General features: G+C 29.4%; 1 protein-coding gene across 1 annotated transcript; it reads left to right on the top strand.

The window, feature by feature from the left end:
- Window positions 1-9,722: 9,722 nt before the first annotated feature.
- Window positions 9,723-12,369, top strand: LOC112523229 (heavy metal-associated isoprenylated plant protein 39-like). The gene is made up of 3 exons (XM_025132751.1): window positions 9,723-9,826; window positions 10,293-10,368; window positions 11,682-12,369. The coding sequence occupies exons 1-3, from the start codon at window positions 9,821-9,823 to the stop codon at window positions 12,113-12,115; spliced, it is 516 nt and encodes a 171-aa protein (XP_024988519.1). The 5' UTR covers window positions 9,723-9,820; the 3' UTR covers window positions 12,116-12,369.
- The last annotated feature ends 885 nt before the right edge of the window (window positions 12,370-13,254 follow it).

The following is a 13,254-nucleotide window of genomic DNA, read 5'->3' as shown; positions in this document are numbered from 1 at the left end:
TAAGTTTATTAATGAAATAATTATTTTTGGTTTAATAATATAACATTTTATTAAGATAATAATTAAGTATTCTGTTAGAACTCAATGATTATCGTAATTATATTTTAAATTTTTTATATTCTAAAATAAGATGTTTATCGTGTATTTGATTGTGTTTATCTGCAGTTAGTTACACGAATTCAGATATGAGATGAAATCGGATAGGGATGAAATCGTTTAGGAATGAACGAGTTTAAAAGTTTTTAAGAGTTTTAAGAGTTTTTAAGAGTTTTAGTCAAATGCTTTATAAGATAGTATAGATAAAATGATTAAGAATTTAAAATTTAAATAATCTATTTTTAATTATTTCCTTATATATATATTTTCCTTAAAAACATATTATTTTTTTTCTTAAAATTCTAAAAAATAAAAAATTTAATTACAAATATTATTTATTTTCATTTGTAATTACTCCGGCCAATTCATATTACTCAATAATATCATCATTAAATATTGTTGTAGAATAAGTTAAGAAAGTCAATTTTATTGAAATTGAGAGGGGAAGTAAGCAAAAGACAGCCATCAATTTCTACATTGTACGGCAGCGATATCGGCGGCTGGAAGAGCCACGCCGACTTGGTTGCTGAAAATATATATTTCGATTTACATGTAATACTGATTTTTTAAACTATAATTTCATATTAGTTTGTAACAAATTCAAAATGCAACATAAAACTAATTTATGGTTTTCAATAGTTTCTCTAAAATGTGAAAATAAGAATTTTAAACAAATATTTTGCTTTAATAATTTTTTAAAAATTATTTTTAAAATAGAGAAACAAATTTTAATAGTTATATATATATATAATTGGATTCACGTGAAATAAGACTGCTTTCGTAAGACACGATTTTTATATTTGAAGTTTCACAACAAAATTTTGTGAAGATAAAAAAAACTAAATCTTCACAGCAAAAACATTGTAAAGGTTACCTTCACAGTATTTTGCTGTGAAGTTTCAAGTATAAAAATCATGTCTCATGTGTCTCACGAAAACAGTCTTCTCTCACATGATCTCAAATCATATATATATATATATATATATATATATACTATCTTATAAAACAAATTTAACAAAAGTCTTAAAATATTAAATGACCAAGATACCCTTTATATTACTTTTTCACTTTTTCACCCCCTTCTCTCCTCGCATACACTCACCCTCTCACAACCGTTTTTTTTAAATATAATTTTAAATTTACACTTTATACTCATATAATTAGTTAATTAATTTACTTTACGTTCTTTATTTTTAAATGTTTCAGTTTAGACTTTTATCAAATTAATATACATAATCGTATATCAATTAAAACATGCTTAAAAAATAAATTTTTATTTTAACAAGTTACACCATTCTAATCGTCTCGTTAATACCTTCGAAATGAGTCCAATATTGAATAGTTTTTACTTAATTATATTATTATATATTATATATACTGTGAAAAAATATTTTTAATATTTACGATTTATACTTTTATAGTTTTTGACTTAATTTATGATTTATACTATATATTTTGGGGTTAGGCTGTCCGAATTCCACTGTATAATATGTTTTGAATTAATATGTTCTTGGGTTTTTTAAATATATATATATATATATATATATATATACACATGTATTAATTCAACCTTAATCTGAATTTTTGGACAAGAAAGATGGTAAGCAGTTGAAATTTCATTCTAAAACCTATTTTTTTGGTCTTTTCATGGCTTATGATCTGTCAAATTTGTAGTTTTCTTTATTGGTTTTGAGTGTTTATCTTAAAACTCAAGTTTCTTGGTTCTTTACTCTTGGTGTAAATCGAACATATTTGTGGAGTCGTTTAAATATGTTGGATTTTAAATATATTGGATTTTAAACTGTCATACAATTCTTTTCATCGATAGTCTGTAATTGTAACCATAACTCTTATTTATTCAAATTGTATTAATATGTAAAGACCAAGTGTAACTTATATAATCGTTAAATCTTATCTTATAAAACCAGTGGAACTTCAAAATCGTTAAAATTCATGGTTCCCGCCGCATTGCGCGGGTACACAACTAGTATATATATATATATATATATATATATATATATATTACAAATTAAATATGAAAAGGATTAAGAGACTTCATAAAAACAAAGGACTTTGGATGATATTATATGTACATATGGAATGAACATTTCATCTTCATTAATTTCGTCGATTTAAAAATTGCCAGTTACAAACCATTTTCACATAAACCTTTTAAGATCACGATAAACATGTTAAGTTTAGTCAAGGTAGAAAAAGCGATTTCTCTTTGTGGGCAACAAACCGATTATATTTTCTTTGGTCAAATTCATTCAAGCCATCGTCGTACAATATTGAATTAACAAATATATCTTTTACTTTATTAATTTACAAATCAATTTAAATATTATACAATAATCCGTACACTGAAACATGAAAACTAACTCAGAAAATCAATAACTCGACCTTCAATCCAGATCCAAAGCAGATTTACGACCAAGAGTGGGTATTCGCGTTTCTACGATCCAAACCATCTCTTATTTTTTATTTCTACTATAAAATATAAAAGTAGAATAATAATATATATCTTCAATAAAAAATTATATTAAATAATTAATACATTGTTCATGTTATGTATATCTTTTAAGTACTCTTTTTTCAATTCTTGAATGGCCCACGTCTATCACCGACAACCTAAGAGTCAAACTAAATATGCTCGGTGGCGGTAATATATAATAACGGTGGTTATGGTTTGCTTTGAACTCAAGTTTCAAACATGAAAAATGTTTAGAAGTCTAATGTTTAAATTTAAGCAGGAATAAATTTTTTTTTGTGATTACGAAAGTTTAAATACAGTGATTTCAGACTACTCACAAAATAGGTGTTCATCTTGAAATTATTTAGTTCACATAGTAGGTTGAATATCTAAGTTAATAAAAATAATAATATAAAAACGAAAAGAAATTGAGTGACGTTATAATTATTAGATGTAGGTTTTTATCAAACGTAAAAAAGTTGTAACGTTTTATAAGGTTATTAGCCTAAAACAAGCTTTTTGTTAAAACATAACTTATTTAATAAATGGATGACGTTAAAAGATATAGCGCTTAATTAATTGTACATAATTAAATCGGCACACAGGATTAGATTTGATTTGCGGATATATTTCGTTCTAATTGATAAATGTAGAATAATTATGGGTACCACCAACCCCAAATAGACATTGGTGGTGATGCAAGCGGAATAGACCTACGAACTAAAACCATCCATCCATCCATCACATTACACTTTATATATCTATACTATATTATAAAATATTTGATAAAAATTCTTAAAAATTATTTTTTATACTTAAAGTACTGTTTATTGATGCATATTATTTAAAATTCAAGATTACAAGTAAATTTTGCATAAGTATAACTTATTAAAGTTCTATGTTTGAATTCGTGTAACTAACTGCGGATAAACATAATCAAATAGAGGATAAATATTTCCTTGTAAATATAAAAAATCTAAAATATAATTAGAATAATCATTGAGTTCTAACAGAATATTTAGTTATTATCTTCATAAAAAATTATATTATTAAATCTAAATTAAAAAATTTTGTTACTAAACCTAAATAAAATTATAATTAAAAAAATTGAATTAAGAAAATTACACCAAAACACAATAACTTTTAAAAATATTAATTTGATATTGATATCGATATTTTTTTTTTCAAAAATAAAAACATTATCGCTTTCTCAAAACCAAATAAAACCGTATTATATCGACATAAAAAAGAAATAAAACAAAACACGGAAATCAAGATATGTCTCGATCCATTGCACGAGTACTTTTCTAATTTATATATAATACGTTTCAAATGAAATCTATTATATTCTTACAATCAGTATAATTCAATAAGGTGAAATATTCATGGAAATGATATGTAGGTTATTTTACAATCAATGCAACTACATATTCCTTAGATTAAATGTATAGTTGAGATTGAGTTACAATGGCTGTACAAATGAGGTAGGTTGTATTCTAAATCAAATGAGGTAGGTTGTACAAATGAGGTGGTTCACTAATTATGATTAATACTTAATATTAGAAAACAATCAAAACTTTTATAAATTCACATATTCATGAAATTAAATGGACGGTTAAGATTGAGTTATATTAGTTGTACAAATATAAAAGGTTACATAATAACTCACCCCTCTCTCTCTATATATAGGGGTTTAATCATTTGAGAATTCTAAAATATGTGAGATTCTTGAGATCCATTCTATACCATTAATTTAAGATAATTATTATTAATGAAGTAATTAAGAGAATAATCATTGTTATTTATTAAGGAAAATTAATGCATTTTTAAAAAATAATTTCATCTTTATCTCTTTCTCTCTCTCCTGTCTCCATATTAACATATACATCGTGCACATAATGTAAACATATTGTGAATATAACGTAAAAACCTTAATAAATTTTTACTAGGATGTTCTGAGAAGTAATTTAGGTTTTCTTTTTCTTTTGTCCATTTTGTTGAATAAATATTTGGTCCATATAAACTATAAAGTTATATTTACATTTACTCCTATCCAAGTTTTAAAAGCTGCAAATTTCTTCCCATATCTTATAACATCATCACTTGTAACGCCATAAGGCGCCATGGGGTTAATGTAGGGGCATGGTTGCGCCTTATCTCCACGCCAAAGGGGTTAACGTGGCGGTAGTGTTGAGCCTCGGTGTCATGGTGGCGCCGAAGGCACGTTTTTTAGAATATTGAACACGCCAAAAGTTTACACTGTGAACCATGTACATGTAAAATAAACATATTGTAAAATAAATATATGTTAATCAATATATTAGATTCTACACATGATGTTATTACAAGTTCTAAGGTTATCATAATTTAATGGATTCTCAAAAGAAGGTATATATATATATATATATATGTGTATATGTATGTATATATATATATATATATGTATGTATATATATAATAAATTTTAAAAAATAATTTATTTTGGTACTTTAATTAGAAGCTAACATCAAAAGATGGATGAATATAAACATAAATTAATTTGAAATTCAATATTGAGCATGTCCAACCACCCCTCTTTCTTGCGACTGTTAAAAAACTAAGGTTCAGTTTATTAAATAGTTACTCGAAAAGTGTGGATCGGGTTACTTTCCTCACTTGATGCATATGATAAGGGATGAAAACCTTACCTGGTAAGAGCGATGACATGAATAGAGAGTCTTACCTGGTAAGTGATGGTGATGACTATTACATGGGTAAGCGTTCACCGGGTAAATTGTTGCATACGGTACCGTTTTAATATACTACAATCTCATATGGTAATAATAGATTATAGTATTGACTCCTCTCAATAAGTATTTGGGTAAACGGCCCCTAAGATAATATATCTATACTATATTATAAAACATTTGACATAAATTCTTAAAAACAATTTTTTATGATTATAATACTGTTTATTAATGCATATTACTTAAAATTCTAGATTACAAGTAATTTTGCGTATGTACAACTTATTAAAGCTCTATCTATAAATTCGTGTAACTAACTGCAGATAAACATAATCAAATACATGATAAACATATGTTTTAAATATAGAAAATCTAAAATATAATTAAGATAATCATTGAGTTCTAACAAAATATTAATTATTGAATTAAAAAAGTTACATAAAAAAACGAGAACTATTAGATAATTAATTTGATACTAATATCGATTTAATTTTTTTCAAATTTTTATACTATCTTCAAATTTATATTTCATTTGACAAAAAAAACTTTTAAAATCGTATTATCTCGATAAAGACAGAATAAAAACTAAACATTGAAATAAAGATTTATTTCGTTGCATTGCACGAGTATCATTCTAGTAAAGATAAATGGGTGCGTTGATTATTATAAACCGAGTCTAATATTAAATAACGATAAGAACTCTAATTAACATCATAATGATGGATATATAGGGTAATTGGTCGAAATAGCATTTGAATTGGTCTTCTAATCATTCTTCTATTTATTTACCAAAATGTCACTACTTTTGCAAATAGTATCTTCTTCATTTGTGGACCTAGTTAAAAGTCAAAAAATAACAATTTATACCTAGGTCCGCAAGTGGCACCTTCACAATTTTTGCCCAGGTTAGCAAGTGGGGGAGGTACCACTTGCTAACCTCGATAGAACTTGTAAATTYTTTTTTTTTTTTTTTTTTTGTCTTTTAGCTAGGTGGGAGGTACCACTTACGGATGTAGTGACATTTGGGTAAAACCAGGAAAGAATGACTAGGAGACCAAATCATATAGGAGAATTGGTCATTTCGGTCAATTTCCCAGGCATAAATGTAGCTACATTATTTTAACCTTAAAAGACATTACAATGTATCTAGGAGATTAACAAAGCAAACGAGATCCCATACATCTACTTGGCATGTTGGGGGCTTCATTGCTTTGTTCATAACTACTTAAACTTAAAGGTGTCTTCGAGAATGTCTTGATTAACATATACTAATTCGAAAAAAAGTACCACTTCTGATATATGTATCGACTAAGATTCATATTCTGTGATTTCCCACCAACACATTATTGGTATCCCTGTACAAGCCACAAATTTTCCGTTATATATCGACATTACGTTAAAAGTATAACGTACTTTAGCATATATAAGATTTAAAACATAAAACATAGTATGCCCATTGATGACCGTAATCATGCTTAAAGACAAGCATATATACATGTGTATCTCATATATAGGAACTGACATGCACTGAATTAGTGTAGACTTGCTTCCAACATATACAAACACCGTTGTTCTTAGGAATCTTTTTTTTATTAACCTGGATATCCAACCCGCTATGCGAGCCGACTAATTCCAAGGCGACCACCTGCTTTGCAGATAGCCCGGAGTCACCGCATTTGAACCTCCGTAGCCACAAGGGGATTTTTATCGCTCCCTGGATTTGAACCTGAGACCTCCTTGTACTTTTGACCATTGGAATCTTAGTTCCAAAAGCAAACGAAATCAGTATGAAAGCAGACCTCCTTGAATCCCCTCACCACATACTAGTGAGCCGGAGAGCCTCTAAGTGCCGACATAAATCATATCACACTAGTACTATATATTATCAAACTCAAGTTTACATTTCTCAGATCATCTTTTTGTCTAGTCAACCTTGGTCAACATGACTTGGTGTGGCGACTTGGGCTCACTTGGCTTGATCATAACGACCTAGCATGCGAACTCTTACTCAGAGCTTACCGAAGAATCATACAACTAGCACCTTAATTTCAAAGGAACACTCCTTGAACACAAAGAACTCATTGACTTCCTTCCACTTGTATTTTCTTTCAATTCATTGACTTATATGTGGACTTTCTTTTGTGAAATGGCAATTGATTTTGTTATTTCCTTTGAATATTGGTCCTCACAAGGGTTGCCACCCTCCAACTCCTCACACCAAGTTCATTTGAATGTATTTGTGCCATTTTCTGGTTAAACCCTTGACTTTAATTATTTCTTACTTTAACCCCCCTGAACTTCATTGTTCAAGTTCTCTAGCATTCATGCCTCCTCCTTTTTCTAGCTTCCCATTTTGGGGTGTCATAAAATTGCTATGAAATAGTTTGATCTCATGGAACCATGAATCAAACACAAATCAGGGGTTTTATTGTTCGAAATTTGTAGATCCAAAACGATATCATTGCAAGTTAGAAGAAATATTGGTTCAATGTTTCATTTGAATTAAACTGAACGGATAATTTTTGGATACTTTATGACTTAGAAATGGTTTTTATTGAAAAGTATATGACAAAAAGTCGCCGACTATAGCCGATTTCAGTTAGTTGGTTCCTGTCTTGATTCAATTATTTTGGTTCCGCCAAACCCTAATTAAGAATATTTATGAAACGCTGAACATGTAAAAAAGTTTATTTTTGAAAAAAAAAGAGTAACGAAGATGGTAAAAATTGTGCTTTGTTTTTTCTAGTACGTCTTGTAGTTTATCAGTAAATATATTTAAATTTGAGATTCAAACTTAATATTTTAAAACAGTTATGAAAAAAATATTATCTGTTTGGCTAAAACCGACGAGTATAATAGAAATCTTGCGAATGTGGCTAAAGTAATTCAATTGCAATCAATGTGTTGCTAGAGTTAAAATTGACACTCTTATCATCTACTGACGTGTTTGTAGTAAATTTTTGTGATACGTGAACCAAGACAACACTCCATTGGAGTCTTTATTGTTTACCTTGTTGGTACTCTAAATGTTTTTCTGTTTTCTAATGTTCCATGCCAATTTTTTATAGTACAAATTGCATGAAAAAATAACGTATTTTAACTTGATTCCCATTTTGTGTAGCATATTTTCAGAACTTTCATGTTGGTACCTAAGATGTAAAGTTTTAAACATTTAAGTACATGGGTGCCAGGTTGAAGCATTAACCGGTTATCATTATGATGTGGCGAGTGATGTGGTATCTAACTCAGTATTATTTGCTGACATGGTTAGTGACATGAAACTTTTTTAATCTAAAATTAGTTTTTAATTGGTTACCTGGATACTTACATACATTTTCACAAATAAACTGCTCAAGACTAACGATTGTAAATGTCTCTTCACAATAATTGGAATGGAGAAAATACCAATTTAAATTGAATACATTCAAAATGATGTTACTGCATGAATAGAGATTATAAATTTTACCATTTTCATCCGGTAAATAATATTTAAGCATTTGAAAATTTTGTTTTAAATCGTAAGTTGCAGATAGTTAGTTACCAATATCTGATTATGGGTTATTAAATGAGGTGTGTGTAAAATCTAAACGCCCTTAAATCCGAAAATCCAAAACCCGACCTTTGAAGAGATATTAGATTCGGGTTAGGTATAATTTTTGGTCATCCGACCCCATCGAAAACCAAAAAATATACATATATATAATTTAAAATAGTATATAAATATTTTTATTTACCTAGTTATCTTTGGAAAATCATAAATTCTAAACCTAATATCGATTGAATTCAGCCTCATAATCACTTGAATATATACATATACATTTTTGATTAACCTGGATATCCAACCGATATGCGAGCCGACTAATTCCAGGACGACCACCTGCTTTGCAAATAGCCCGAAGTCATCGCATTTGAACCTCCGTGGCCATAAGGGGATTTTTATTCCTCCTTGGATTTGAACCTGAGAGTTGCAGTTACTTTTGACCTTTGGACCAAGATCAAACCAATCAGACACCACCCTTCTGATTTATTTTTATTTTTAATTTTTTCTATTTTTTTGCATATAATACACACTCGAACCCAACTGACCCTAACCCAAACCTAAAGCAATAAGAAATCGAAAACCCAGAATTTAGGGCTTGATTTCCACATCCAAAATCCAATTTGTATTTTTGGTTTGTACATCCAAACCTATCCGACCTGCTCGATGCACACCCCTGTACAGTCGACGTGGAAATGTAACAATTTTAGATACAATAAATTTTAAATTGTGAAATAAAAATACAAGTGAAGCAACTCTTTCATAAGTGGTTTTGTTTTCTCTCTCCTACTCTGCAAATTCTTGTTATGATTCGAATTTTTCATACTTCTGTCCATAAATCTTCTACCTTTTTTCAACGAAATCATTATTCATTTCCATTTCCATTTCCACCATTTCTCTCCCTCCCTCTCTCTCTCTCTCTCTCTCTCTCTCTCAACTCACCCTTTTTTCTTTTCTGGACTCTGATCCCAAATTCAAGATACCCACATGAAGGTTCGATTCCTTCCTTTGATTCTTCACGTTTTCATCCTACTTTCTGTTTCCATGAATCTCTACGATGTTTAATGATTCTCTTTTTGGTTTACGATCTCTAGTTCTGAATTGGAATTTCGAATATGCTGTTTCCAATAACTTACAATCGATATGTTTTTGCTTTTTTTTTTCCTTCAGATTCTTGATGGGGTTTTCTATTTCTAGCTGTAAAATGGAACGCAAATCTGTTTTCAGAAAACTTTGAAAACATCTGTTTTTGTTTTTGAATTCAAAACCAGGTTCTTGATTTCAAATTCTATACAGAATCCCCAGATCTCTTTTCTTCTGAACATTATGTAAACATCTTCTTGTTTACTCTGTTTTTTAAACTCTTGGGAGCATTTTCTTGATTTCTGAAACGCTTTTGAACTCTGCAGATCTTTGTAACTTCATGTATTTTGACTCCCTTTTTGAATTTTGATTCCAGAAGTTCATTCTGAAATTGGATTTGCACGATGATAAAGACAAGAGAAGGGCTTTGAAGATCGTATCTGCTCTTTCAGGTAACCATAATCAAAAAATTTACAGCGATTCTTTGAGTTTCTTGGTTTAATTTCGTTGTTTTGATCGTATTTTGTTCATAAATCAAAGAGGGTTTTCGATAATAATTCTCTAAACGACATCAATTTATGTTAAAGAAACCGTTCGAATACACAACTGGTTCAAGTATGAATACACAGGAAAGCGTTATCAGTAATCAATTTTTTACTCTGGTTAAAAAACTAATCTATTTTGAAGGTGAAAAACCATACCTTTTTTGAAGGTGACTCCGGGTTATTTGCAAAACAGGTGGTCGTTTTGGAATTAGTCGACTCGCATAGCGGGTTAAATATCCAAATTAATAAAAAAATAGAAAATAAAATTCCCATGATTTAGTTGAATTACTTTTTCCTTACTCCACATGGACTTGTCATTTGTTGATCTTTAGTAGCATTCCCGACAACAAACAGTTGTATTTTATGCAGTACTGCTGCTATTGAAACATGAATTTCCAAAAAAGCAAAAAAGTAAGGTTATAAAGAATAATACTATTTTATTAAAAGTACTTTCTCCTGATGGTTTGACGTAGGAACTTTAAATATTGTGAAAGTTTGAGAACCATTTATTTTATGTAGTATTCATGATTAATGTTGTAATATATATTTATGATAAACAATATTTATAATTATTTTATCATGAATACTACATAAAATAGATGATTCATAAGTTTTTAAAATATTTAAAGTAAGTAAATTAATCTCCCTCTATTTATTATAAGGTATTCAAAAATTATAAATAATTATGAAAAAAAAAATACTTGATTTAATATATGATTAATAAAAACATTCGAGTGGTAGTTGAATAATTAAAATGACAAGACAAAATGGAAGAATATTATGTTATTAAAAAAATCTACATTACTTATATTTATGATGATTATTAATAAATAAACATCGATTAGTTTTAAAATATTATCTAAGAATATTATTTTTATTAAAGATTAAAATAAAAAAAAAATTATTATATTTATTTTGTGAATTTTGTAATTTGTTTTCAACAAGAATGATGTGGCTGAATGGTCCTATTTGGCATTCTCTTTTGGCCCCTAGCTTAATGGGCAAGTGAAATTTGTTTGGTGAGAGGTTGGTGAACCAAAAGGGTAAAATAGGAAGTTAATATTTTACGATCTTCTTTTCATGGAAACAGTAAAAAAGGGTTGGTTTTGAGGGTGGTTTCACGGGTGTTGAAATACGTAAATTTTCTTTTATGTAAGAAAGAACTTTATTTCCGTTGTTGGTAAATAACTGAATATAACTGGTGGATCGTACATCTATAGGGATTGATTCAATCACCATGAACATGAAGGAAGGGAAGTTGACAGTTGTTGGATCTGTCGATCCAATTACTGTTGTTAGCAAGCTCCGAAAGTTCTGGTCAACAACGAATATAATATCAGTAGGGCCAGCAAAAGAGCCAGAGAAGAAAGAGGAGCCGAAGAAGGAAGAACCAAAGAAAGAGGAAGGAAAGGCGGAGAAGAAGGAAGAGCCGAAGAAAGAAGAGGGCAAGAAAGAAGAGGGCAAGAAAGAAGAGTCGAAGAAGAAAGAAGAGGGTAAGGAGGAAGAAAAGAAACGTGCACTACCGCAGCCACCGGTCGGGATGATTACGCCTTATAATTATAGACCATATTACCCTCCGGTTTACACCAACTACAACTACCAACCACATCACCACAGCATAGAGGAGAATCCAAATGCATGCGTTATTTGCTGAAATACTTGGTGATCAAGAATACTTCCGTGAGCAACATTTTTTAAATGTAAAGCGGAAGTGCTATATGGAGCTATACGTCATGCACTGAGAGTTGTATATTGCTCGGGATTCATCATTCTGGTGAGGGATTCTCTTAATTTTTCGGTAGTCGTGAATATGCATGATCTTGGTGCAAAAGTGAAGGCAAGAAACGACTAGAAAGCAAAAACGCTTTCTATTTTTTTCTTTTATATAAAAAGAAGGGTATGGTTGTTAAGATTTCAATTATGCTATCTAGGATACATAATAATAAGAAATTTTGTCTGTATTTGTAATAATGTATAATGTAAAAATGTAAAAATGTAAATGAATATGTTTGAAACTTTAATTATTATCCTCGTAATATTATTACATCTTATGTTTGTTCCAGTAACATCTCTATGATGGCTTTAACATAATACATGACACTGAATAACATTAGAAAACATCTTATAAACATACGCAACGGAATACTTAGAACATAAAAACCTCTCTTACACATTAAGTTTAACTAAAATACGTAACTTAGTCTGAACCGAGTAAACAAACGTAATCATAAATGCTATTAATCAGTGTTACACTTAGTGAGTCCATGGTTTTCATCTAAACGTTCCACAATTTATATCATATATAAATCATGGCATCTGAGATACCAAGTTCCTCAACTTGCTTTTGTATACAACTTGTAAACGGTAAGAATTGCAAAGAACATGCAACCAATATTTACCATAAAACAATTATGTATATAAGTTATGAAACTCATGAGCAAATGCAACATATCATGTTTATAACGAAATCTCAAACCTGAACCAATAAAATGAGGTTCACCTTTGTTAACCACGTTTCCACCAAGTATATTGATAGTAACAACCCAACAACTGACAAGCCAAAGATAATCAGTATTTTACAATAGTTTACAGCGGATAAACACTATATCAAGATTCCTCTTCTATATCAAGCCATCTCTAGACCCTCTCACATCTTCCCTTTGCTTTTGGAAGAACTTTCTACAAAACGCCTGCCTGAAAATGATTTAAGTTGAAAAACGAGGGTTAAACCAGAAGATCTAGTGAATTCTCCATAACATTTATTTAAGAATATAACACAAGAGATCAAACAGT

Source organism: Cynara cardunculus, assembly GCF_001531365.2.
Source record: "Cynara cardunculus var. scolymus isolate 2C chromosome LG 12, CcrdV1, whole genome shotgun sequence".
Lineage (NCBI taxonomy): Eukaryota > Viridiplantae > Streptophyta > Magnoliopsida > Asterales > Asteraceae > Cynara > Cynara cardunculus.
The sequence above is the reverse complement of the archived record's forward strand: the minus strand, read 5'-3'. Positions and strand labels throughout refer to the sequence as shown.